Source organism: Electrophorus electricus, chromosome 21 (assembly GCF_041902795.1).
Source record: "Electrophorus electricus isolate QZ-2024a chromosome 21, ASM4190279v1, whole genome shotgun sequence".
In the NCBI taxonomy this organism is placed as follows: Eukaryota; Metazoa; Chordata; class Actinopteri; order Gymnotiformes; family Gymnotidae; genus Electrophorus; species Electrophorus electricus.
The window spans coordinates 10,765,412-10,777,500 of NC_137517.1; the positions used below are offsets into that span (position 1 = coordinate 10,765,412).

General features: G+C 46.2%; 1 protein-coding gene across 3 annotated transcripts in view; it reads right to left on the reverse strand.

Moving 5' to 3' along the window:
• The window catches only part of ap3b1a (adaptor related protein complex 3 subunit beta 1a), a 90,011-nt gene that overhangs the window by 27,124 nt on the left and 50,798 nt on the right, over positions 1 to 12,089 (reverse strand). For all 3 annotated transcript variants that reach the window (XM_035521494.2, XM_081704091.1, XM_081704092.1), the window contains 10 exons: positions 11,921 to 12,053; positions 11,425 to 11,534; positions 11,043 to 11,219; positions 9,928 to 10,114; positions 7,577 to 7,707; positions 7,305 to 7,437; positions 7,040 to 7,190; positions 2,033 to 2,213; positions 1,120 to 1,168; positions 907 to 1,010 (listed from right to left, as the gene is read on the reverse strand). In XM_035521494.2, coding sequence (XP_035377387.2) covers positions 907 to 1,010; positions 1,120 to 1,168; positions 2,033 to 2,213; positions 7,040 to 7,190; positions 7,305 to 7,437; positions 7,577 to 7,707; positions 9,928 to 10,114; positions 11,043 to 11,219; positions 11,425 to 11,534; positions 11,921 to 12,053 — 1,356 coding nt within the window. The remainder of the gene's footprint in view (positions 1 to 906; positions 1,011 to 1,119; positions 1,169 to 2,032; positions 2,214 to 7,039; positions 7,191 to 7,304; positions 7,438 to 7,576; positions 7,708 to 9,927; positions 10,115 to 11,042; positions 11,220 to 11,424; positions 11,535 to 11,920; positions 12,054 to 12,089) is intronic.

The following is a 12,089-nucleotide window of genomic DNA, read 5'->3' on the forward strand; positions in this document are numbered from 1 at the left end:
GAGATTACTGAATAAATGAATATTAGGGGGTTTAGTAGTTTGGAGGAGGCTAAGGAAATAATGGGCGAGTGTTAAAGACTCAAGCAGTGTAGTTATTACTATTCTTCAGGGTGCAACACAGTGTGCATAAGCAAGTGTGCATACACACTTGAAAACCAAGCAAAAGATCCCCCACCCCACCCCACACCACCCCACCAACCACACCTTCCACATAGTCCAGCCCTACTACACCATAATGACCGCATACCTCCCACTCACCTTCTATAACGACCACACTTCCTCCATAATGATAACATCCCCTCCAAACACCTCCATAATGACCCACGACGACACCCCCTCCACACACCCACGCCCCCATGGCGGCTTTGTCAACGTCAAGTTTCCCAATTGCATATGCTCGTCCACTAGGCTAGTTATGTCTAGGCTAGGTTGTCTTTGTCTACAACAGGTGCACTTTGTGTTTTGTTTGTAAATTGTAAAAAAATAAATAAATAACACAGCCTGTGACTGCTGTTATTTATGTAAAATGGCCAGAAGGAAATCAATAAATGACAAATGACTGTTTTGAATAGCACACGGGGGGGGGGGGTGTACAGGAAAAGGTATAACACAGATGTGGAGTGGGGGAGGAGTAGACAGACACACTGTTCCTCTTTTACAGTCACGTGGCTTCTTTTCCCGCTCTCTTGCTCATATGCGCACACAAACACACCCTGCACTCACGGTCTCTCTCGCCGACACGTTTCTCACTGGAAAAGGTCAACAATCACACATGCTGACAACACACACAGCTACAAAAGAAGTCACCCTGCCAGCTGAAAACATGCCCGATGAGACACAGCAGCTGAAAGGTCACACACACACACACACACACACACACACACACACACACACACACACACACACCTGTATGGCAGGGGAGGAGGCAGCAAGGGAGAGCCCATGCAGGTCTGATAGGACGCTTGGAGAAAGGATGGAACTCTTGGTCATGGTTACTGCAGCCGGAGAAACTATACAAGACACCCCATAAAAAAAAAAACATTCAGAATATTCATAAAACAAACACACACACAAAAGCCGCAGAAACAGAGCGCAGTGGTTTCTGGTGCTTAAACTCACAGTCATCCAGGTCCAACAGTGAAACCTCCTTCTTTGGTTTCTCTTCCACCTGAGAGGGAGCGAGAACAGAACACCACAGTTTACAACTGAGAAACGGTTTTACGTGTACCTGGAAAGCAAGCGATGATCTCACATGCCCTGTTACATCCTGCATTGCTGTACGTTTGTCACCGATGTGCCTGTTAGCCGGTAAGCTGCAGGCTGACGGGCTCTCCCCAAAGCCTTCAAGGCAGCAGATACCAGCTGGTTCTGAACCTGGGATGACCTGGGCTGAGCAGGATACAGCGGGACTTTAAAAGCCAGGAAGGCAACTGACACCTAGCAGACACCTGCAGGCATCTGAAAGGATCACTGGATTTGCAGCACTGCAGGTGTAAGAGAAGGATGCGGATGCGTGTGTGTGTGTGGGTGTATGTGGGTGTGTGCGTGCGTGTGTGTGCGCGTGTGCGCGCGCACGCATGCATGCTGATGTCATTAGTCAAATCAAATGCATGGGAATTTTATGGTGAGATCTTAGGCTTGTTAAATAAAAGGCCTGCTGGAATGTGTGCAAGTGAGAGAGATGCATTTTTTAACTACAGTGTGTTACAATGCAGTGATATTAAAGGCAGTGACATGTTTAAAAGCTGTTTTACTTCATGATCAGTGGCGAGTGGCGAAACAATAGATTTCTCACACACACACACACACACACACACACACACAGTTCAACATTAGTGTGTGTGTGTATTTTCACTGTGAAGGCATATGACAGTGTTTGAAAGACACTTGCACTTGTGTGCGTTTGTGTGCGTTTATGTGTAAATGTATATGGATCTTGGGTGACCTTTGCAAGTGAAAACAAGCATTTACAAAATGTTCAATAAGTGAAAAGAAATAACTCCATGGCCCCATCCCCAGAGCTCCTTCTAACCTTCTGCGCTGGTTTGGCCTCGGACTGCTTTTTCTGTTCAGTCCCGGAATCGGAATCTGAACTGGACTCCGAATCGGACTCGGATGCCTCGGATGAACTCTCTTCTGAGGAACCCGACCCACTTCCTGACCTGGATCCAGCTTCGCACGAATGTCCGTTCTTCGGACCCTCATCTGAGTCACTGCAGTGCACAAGAGGTTGTGTGTGTGTTTATTTTAGAACATTTATGAAGACCACCAAAACCAGACACAGATCCACATCTTATCAGAATTCAAGTCCACTGGGATGAACAGTCAATACGGAGCAAACTCCGCCCCCTTCCTACCTGCTCAGGTATTTCGCTTGCTGTCAGTCAACATCAACCCACAGTGACTGATCTACAGCTGCAAACCAAACCTCAGTGGCTTTTATTTTGGCCTGTCACCACCACGCCTCTTTATAGGACCAATAAGGCCAATGCGTGTTAATATACAGCTGATGAATCCTTGAGGATGTCCCTTAGCAGGAAACGCGTAAACACACACTAACAGGAAAACCAAAAACAATAAAGCAAGGCCAAAATAAAGTTAAAATAATAAAATGGGTAATACAAGACAAAAACAAATCAAAAAATGCAAAAGCGCATGTGTTAGATTATCACTCTTAATATCATCACTGTCTTGATATTTTTGTGTGTCTATAGCGATTGTTTTCAATAGATGCTGAAAGCTTTTCCATTATGATGTAGAGAGGACTTTTGGATCTGCAGTGGAGTTATCTGATGTACAACATGACAAGAAATGTTTGATGGGTGTAAAATACATGCTGTATATATATATATATATATATATATATATATATATATATATATATATATATATATATATATATATATATATATATATTTTTTTTTTTTTTTTTTTTTTTTTTTTTACGTGTGCGCGTTCAGAAGTTGTTAGCGTTAATAACTAAAATACCTTCTTCCCATTTCCTTATTGGCACAGAGATTTTTGGGTCTTACTCAGAAGTTAACTTATACATTTTGCACAAGAAGTAAATGTTGAGAAAGTCTGAAATTGATGGCGAGATCTAATATTTTCTTTGTCTTTCATTTTTGAACATAAGATGGAAGCTGGTTACTCTCAATGCAAAACGTGAAAAAAGTGCAAAACTTTTATCTATCCACTTGTACAGGTTTGGTTTTTCTAAACACTTGTACAGGTTTGGTATTTTCTTGGTTGCTGGGAAGTCAGGGCTGTGACACATGGTGTAGGGTGTGTGGTGTGGGTGTAGAGACCGCAAGCTTGTGCGATCTCCCCAAGGCTATCAAAACTGATTGGGCTTTTAAAACAGGAAGTATTTGATCACTGGTCTTATAAACTAAGATTTGGATTTTAGTGAGTCTGTTCTACTTCTTTCAATATTTCATCTGTCTGGTTAGGTTTTATTCTTATTTGACCTTGTACTGTAGTTTATTGGTGAGAAGATTCATGGAGTTTTAGGGTTTTGTAATGTGGTTAATTTGATTTGGGGTGGCTGGCTTTTGTTTAAAATTGGGAGATAATGGAGTGTGAAGGTTTAAACCAGGTGGAGGGAGACCGAACGTCACTGAATTACTGAAAATAAGTACTTTACTCTTGGTAATGTCATTTTGGTAGTGAATTTTGTGCCATTGAGGGAAAGCGGAAGGTTCCTCTGATGATAAAGGTCATCATTAATATTTGTGAGTAATGGATTGAAATTGCGTTTGGACAGGTCTGACAGCTGGGTGGAGACTTTAATGCCCAAACATGATGTGCTGAGTGTTTAGGGGGACGAGTGGGTCTGTGTCTGATGTTTCATATTGAGTGGGAGGGTGACTGATCTGGTCCAGTTAACAGGGTACTTTTAACAGTGCTGACCAATTCACACCAGTAGGCCCAAGAGCCCAGAACTAACAGAACACACAAGCCATTTTGGGTACCTGAGACTCCTGAAAAATGGCTCCTGTTTACTATGACTAAAATGTTTCTCTACTCCTAAATCACTCAAGTCTCACTGCCCTTCGCTTCCTCCTGATGGGTACTTCATTACTGATGACTGTTTAGATATTTTTGGCTCCCTTTACTTCGTCTGAATTCACATCGTGTGCTTTTGATGACTCATGCCACGTGAACACGGTAACCCTGACGACAGATCATTCAGTAGCCGAGTTTCCAGTTCCACTGGCCCGCTAACTAGCCGGACTAACAGAACAAATCTTTCAGCTGCGCTCCTCGGCAAAGTTCCCACCGGAGCGACTCAGATTTTCATCGGCCGCTAACAAAAACACGGTTAACGGCACCTTGAGCTTTTCAAGCCTTCTGGGCATCTTTTACAGCTTAGTACAGTACGATACTGTTGTTTATGTATTAAATATGCAAACTTAACAGAAGATTAGGTTTGCTTTCTTTAAATAGATTTTCAGGTTATGATGAATGTGCCTACACTCCAAAGCTGAAATTTAAACAAAAGATCAGATATCAGTGAATAAAACATTGAATCAGTGCTCAAACCTAGCAACACCAAACCTTACACGTCACCACGCACCACAGTAAAAGAGCATCGCATCCGTCTCTGCAGAGAACAAATAACTGCACTTGATCTGATACCTCACCTGTCATTCAAATAGCGACTAGTGAGAAAACTCCACCTCCATCAGTATAACCCACACACGCCAACATAAGCAGATTGTGATGGTTTAATAAGCCTGTGTCCATTAGTGACCTAAATTGAACAACCACTTTCACTCTCATTGTATGCGCAAGCACACAGAGATCCTATTCTGATACTTAATGTAATTAATAGTACTCACACTTTTCACAATAAAGACTGTATACCACTGTCATTACATGCCCCCCACACCATATAATGTCCTCATTAAGCACTGTTCATTTCACTCAAAATATAATCAGTGTGTGAGTGAATTGTGGGTACACGTGTGCGTTTGAGAGAAATGCACCAACAATCTGTAAGCACAGGTGGTTAATGGCAATTCAGAGCCTTAGTAATGCAATACTGCTTTTGAGAGGTTCACGGCAGTTTGAGTGAGACCATGGGGTGGGGTGTTTTGGTAAAACTGAGATTACTTGCGAGTGAGTAAGTAAGTGTGTGATGAGCACGCGCATTTGTAAGGCTCGAGGCTGTTGTAGGGTAGGGGAGAGAACGCATGTGTGGTCTAATTGTGGAAAACTGCTGGTAGGGGAACAGATGGAGGGAGAGCTTACTGACGTCCCAGATCAGTCGCTGCAGCACACAGAGGTATACACACACACGCACACACACACACACGCACGCACGCACGCACGCACACGCGCACGCACGCACACGCACACGCGCACGCACACACACACACACACACCTACACACACACGCACGCACGCACACGCGCACACACACACACACCTACACACACACCTACACACATCTACACACACGCACGCACGCACGCACACACGCACACACACGCGCACACGCGCACGCACACACACACACACACACATCTACACACACACGCACGCACACACACGCACACACACGCACACACACGCACGCGCGCACACACACGCACGCGCAAACGCGCACACACACGCACGCGCGCACACACGCACGCGCACACACACGCACGCACGCGCACACACACGCGCACGCACACACACACACGCGCACGCACGCGCGCGCACACACGCACGCGCACACACGCACGCTAAGCATTTTGCGCACACACGCACGCTAAGCATTTTGCGCACCCACCTCCCACTTTTTGGGGAAAGTGTATTTAACAGAAACACATTGCAGACTGTACAGTTGGAGACTGCAGGCCAGCTGTTCCCATTCTCCTAATCAGTGGCGAGTTCCTGACCACAGGAACATGATTGGCTGGATGTATTTGGGTGGCGGAGCGTTCGCAGCCCAGCAGTGACAAGTGTGGAAGATAACTGAAGGGGTGCTACTGCTGCTGTGGCTGATACACTCAGAGCAAGACGCCATCCGCTACCTCGTCACTGCTGTGTTGACAGCGTGCCAGAACCTAAAGAAGATGCAGCTTGTGGCCTTGAACAGTGAGGAACAGGGTGGCTGACGAGTCGCGCTTGGCAAGAGACATGCTACCGTGTGTATCAGTGTGCCTTGAAATGAGGCCAGCGTGTGTGTACATGTACACAAAACAGTACACACATACAAAATATTACAATGCAAAAATATACAATTCTAAATGTTGGTAAAGAAATGACCTGGCTGTATAAATGGTTGTAACCTGGCCCTGGCTGCATTTCTTTGACCCTACGCCTGATATGACTCTCCAAAATATGACACCAAACCATGCAATGTCCAAAGCAGTAGGGGCAAGCCTACTCCTAACTTGGCAAAAGGGTGCTTACTCGTTTTTCTATCTGGTTCCTCACAGAAAACAGACATTAACTACACCCATGTGCACACAATCACGTACAGAATCTTAGTTCAAGCTGACACGCGCATTTAAAAAGCTGGAAACATGTTAAAATACATCTTTGAAAACACTGATACTTACCAAAACCAGTCTAGGAAAATATATTTTAAAGATATCACATTAGAACAACACATGAATACATCAAATAATAAAGCAATCCCCCTTACTGGTCTTAAGAGTTTCTTAAGAGTATAGGAAGTAGGTGTGACCATAGCTGTGCACCTCTTAACAGTAATACTTAAACATTTATGCTTGAAGCGTTGATTAGCTTCAGAAGTAAAGAATTAAAAATAAAAAAGTTTAGGTATAAGCCAACATAGGGATACGATTCAGACAGAGCTTGGATGCTACTGAGCCAGCTCACATTGGGTCAGATTAACTGGTGCATCTGTGTGTCAACATGTGTGGTGCATACGTAAATATTCTGGAAGGTTACAGACAACTGTGAAGGCCCTGGAATATGATTAGAGCATCTGTCAGAGTGCTGGAATGTGACTGGTGCGTCTATTAGAGAAGCCAAGTATTATTAGTGACTTATTGTAAGAGCCTGACTTTGCGTGTACCTGACTTTGCGTGGTTTCTTAGCCTGCTGGAGTTTCTTGTTTTTCTGAGTCGTCGTCTTCTTCACGCCAGTACCCGAGTCACTGCTCTTTTCTGATTGGCTGGAATCCTCGCTAGTCTCGCTGTTCTCACTTTCGGCCTCGCTGCTCAACGCTACACACACACACACACACACACACACACACACACACAGATCAAAATATTTCAAAAACATGAACTTTGCAAACACCCAACTCTACCTCACGCACACAGGTGTGCGCGTGCTACCTTCACTGCCGCTCTCCTCATCGCTGCCGCTGTCTGCCGCCTGCTCATCCTCTTCCTCTCCAGAATCAGAGTAGAACTTATCATCCGATTTGGAAGATTTGGCTTTGCCAACAGCCGGAGACCATTCTTTCATCTAGAACAAATATAAAACACACATACAGTGAATTGGCCTGTGAGGTATGACTACCTTTGCCCTTATAAAAGGTTTCAACACATCATTTAAACATTTCTAGTCCTACTGGTTGACGCAACGCCAGTGTGCTCCTGCTCACCGCTTCCGCAACCTCCACATTCCTTACGGACTGATCCGGAGCCATGGGGGGCCAGTCCGACAGCTCCAGGTAGCCCGTGGCTTTGGAATTCAGCGTGTGAGACAGCGTGCCAAGCTGAAAACGGTCCCGATCTGAGAGAAGAAAAGGAGCGAAAGGAAAGCAGTGAATATTACGACTCTGACATCGTCGCTCCTCTCCACTGCAATACTCGCGTTGTCTGATCGGGTTTGAGAAATTTTTGTACAGCCCAGCGCCACGACCATTGACCCTTACAGAAACACAATATTAATGTAAACATGGTTCAAAAAGGAAAACAAACGCAAAAAGAATGTGAAAAGCAAAAAGGTGGACAACCCCTCCACCAATACCAAGCCTTGTGCAACTCCACCAATCATGTTTGGTGTTTCCAGAACATTCCAAACAAGCAGCTCTCCTTCCTTAGACAAGCAACACCACCCCAGCAAGCCAAGGCGTTACTGCCCCTCTGTTTCCTCTCTCCAACCACGCCGATTAGGAGCTGAAACTGTCCGAAATGCCACAGTATTCCCAGCTGCATAACACTGCATTATACTGCCGTAAAGCTCATTACCCCCTACAACGTCAGGTCGTTAGTCAGCGTTAGGGGGAGCCGTGCTTGAATAATGGAGCGTCGCTATACAAACACCTGAGAAGAAAAAAAAAAACAACAAAAAACCCCACCACACACACACACACACACACACACACACACACACACACACACACACACACACAGCCCCTAACTCGGAAGATTAGAAATGACAGCAGCAGTTAAACGTCCAGCAAACACTGTGGTATGAATTTATGCAGCATTAATGCAATATGGATTAATGTGGCGACTCTTGGGCTGCCGCTCTCTGTCTGTCTGAAAGGTCTGTATTAGGGCACTAATTTATGTGTTTAATCACAGGAAGGCGAGAGGCTGCTGACCTCACCGACCTTCAGAAATGGGCAGTCACACCAGAGAAAATGAGATGATCTGAGTATGGGACCGGGGGGGGCTGGAGATAGGGAAGAGAAGACAGGACACACACAAAGAAAAAGAGGCGAATATCTACCTTTGGCCAATCCCAGACAGTCTCTGCATGATGGCTAGTTTTAGAGTGAGAAGCAGCGCACAGATTACGGACGCTATTAAAAGACACTTCAAATAAGCCCAGTGGTTTCATTTCCAACGTGCGCCAGAGGAGATTACGAGGCTTCGGCTGAGGTCGCGCCTGGGGCCAGAGGCACCGCCGTGTGCCGCTACCGAGACGGGCCGCCCGGCCTCATCCTGTGAAGACACCATCTAGTCATGTGTCTTTAACTCCCCATTAAGAGACATTCACGCTTAAACAACCACTAACAGGGGGGTGGTGGGTCGACACAGGGACTCCGCACGAGGAGGGAAAAAACAACCCAAAAAAAAAAAAAACCCCACATACATCACACGGAACGGCAGCTAGCATCAATCACAGACAGAGAAGCGCCTCCTCTACAGTTAACCCAAAATCCGGAGATCCCTCCGTCTGCGTGTTCCTCCCTCTCTCCATCCGCGAGGGACCCGGATCAGCAGTAATGCCCTGCCGCTAATGCCGCCTGAGTGAGTAATTGGATTACCGGGCGGCGAGCAGGGGCGTGTGAAGGAGGAGGAGTTGTGGAGGATTCGCCTCACATGCGACGCCTCGTACCAAATTACCGCCAGCCCGACAATTCAATCACGCGCCCGCAGAGGGGACTGTGTCCAGAGAACTGAGGCGAGGTGCGCAGGACTCCATGGCGGGGGTGCCAAAAATCACCGTGACTGTGCGCACGCGCGCGTTCCGGTGCGTTCGGTGTCCTGTGCTTGGTGTGTTGCGGTGCGTTTGGGTGCGCTTCAACGCACGCTGGTGCGAGATTGTGCATTGGTGGTGAGCTGGTGGTGCGTTTGTGTGACGCAGTAGATGTTTTGGGGCGTCTGAGTCCCTTCCAGTCCTTTCAACACCCGAATACGCCGACACACAACACACTAGCACAGAACACCGAACACACAACGCACCGTGATGAGCGACTAGACTTGTAAAGGCTCCGAAATTTCGCATTTGTTAGTTCTGAGGCTGAACAGTGGACGCCCTAGTTGAGCCCCTAGACGTGCATTTAAACTCAAGTGTGTGTCAACACCACATGGTCACAGCACATGCACAGGTATCCTGCCAACTACGAGCTTAAACCAAATATCAAGAGACAGCAAGAGTTAGGAATGTCTAAAAACAGTGTGGGGTGAGTGAGGAAGACTGAGGATGAAGAATGGTGAGTGGAGCATAGAGGACGCTGATGGCGGGAGGTGACGGAAGAGCATGAGGATGAGGAGGCACCTTTGAAGGCAGACTGAAGCACGGGGGCCGGCTTGGGGGCCAGCAGAATGCGGCGTGCGTATTTGCTGAGGGCTCCGCCCCTTTCGCTGGGAACGATGAGCTGGCGGATGAAGCGGGTGCGATCTCTGATATCATAGTTCTGATCGTACTTCCCCAGGTTCAGAATGTACTGGGTCAACAGCTTAGTCTGGAGAGCAGGGACAGAGAGAAAGAGTGAAAAACAGTCATGCGTAAATGCGTTTAAGTGTGTGTGTGTGTGTGTGTGTGTGTGTGTGTATGTGTAAAAAAAAAAAAAAATAAATAAAAAAAAAAAAATAAAAAAAAAGACAGTATATGCGTCTTAATCTACAGTCCCACACTATAAACACACAGGTTCTTAACTGAGCTCACCCAGAAGGAGTGTGTGCAGGAACCTCATAAGGCAGGACTAGTTGAAAGGTGAATGACGGAGGTCTTCCCTTAGCAGACGTGTGTGTGTGTGTGTGTGTTCGCGCGCACGCAGATTATTAAACCACTAGGGCGTAAAGAAAAACCACATTAAAAAATAATCATGTGGCAAAGCTGATATGACTGATATGTGCTGCAGTAATGAAAACAGAAATACGCTCACAAGCGCCTTTGAGCGTGCGTGCATGCTCACGTGCATGTACAGCAAATATCCAGACGTCACTGTTTACCATCTACCACTCCACCGAGCACGACTGTAACCAGGCACTCAGCAAAGCAAAAAGGAAAACCTGACTCAGCATTTCACACACACTCCTTAGAATCCGACTCGGCATGTCCACTTCTCTACATGGGGATGCTGCTGCACGTAGATGCCACAGGAAGCACACGCACCCGCACCGCACACGACAGGGTAGGACAGTTTGTGCTCGGGGAAAAAGCTGTATTTGCCCAAATGACCACTAGTGCACTGGGCTGGAACTTAAACTGGTCATTTCCACATCTTCCACATCTGTGCATCTTCACATCATCTGTACGTCTCTTGGATTACATTCTTATTTATATATAACGAGAGAGATAAATCAGTGGAATTTACTTATGTTACGTTTTATATTCTGTATGCCGGCTACTCTAGCATAGGGTGTGCGCGCGCGCATGTGTGTACGTACCTGTTTGGAGTTGGTGAGGTACAGTTTTGCAGCCAAGCTGACGGTCTGTAGTTTGACTATGTCTTCCTCGTTGTGAAAGGTCTTGGCCATCTTTCGCAGAACATCAGGGGCGATTTTTGGCACGTGTTCACAGTACTCACCAATCAGCCACAGAATACTGGCACGCGCCATAGGCACCTGACGATAGCGAAACGTTTTAACACCATCATATAATTACAAAAACAAAATCACAACGAAAGTAATTATTTCTTTAAATGTAACCCTTTCAGGTATTCTAAATATGTGCCTCAGTGTGCAGCCAAGCAACTTAATATCACTGCGTGCAGTCTGAACAAGTAATGCTGAGCAATTTGTACAGATTCTGTGCGCGTGTGCGACTTACGGTAATGTTGTCAAACAGTTTGGCCATGTGTTTGATGATATCACTGTGTTCTGAAGGCTGAGTCTGCAGTAGCTTCCTGATCACCACCACACTCTCTGCCACCACCGTCTCTGACCAAACACACACACACACACACACACTCAGTCTACACTAGTAAACTCTAGACCACCACGCATCAGCCGGGCGGACTGTGTCCACACAGGTCAGCGCACAGTATTGAGTTTAGTTAGGACCGCTGAAAAACTCCTAAATGGCGCCATCTTCAGGCGATGTGCAGCACTGTTCCACCAGCAGCCTCCGTCACTGTTAAATAGCTGATGAACGTATACGTGAGAACCAATGTGTTTTAGCACACTTGTGATTAAAGAAACGAACTCTGATGGAACTCAAATACGACTCATTTTTGCAGGAACTTAATGCTGCCTTTAGCAAAAATTGTAAAACTTTGTGTGCGTGTCTATGTGCGTGTATGTGCGTGCACGTGTGTGTGTTTTACCGTCTCTGTTAGAAAGCAGCAGCACTAGACCATTCAGGCAGGTGTCTGTGATCTCTGAGATGTTGGTCGCACACCTGCCGATTGCTTGGATTGTGGCAGCTGCAAATGCTTTATCCTGGCTCTTAACATATGTCTGAAACACACACATGCACCCAGTGATATCATTAAA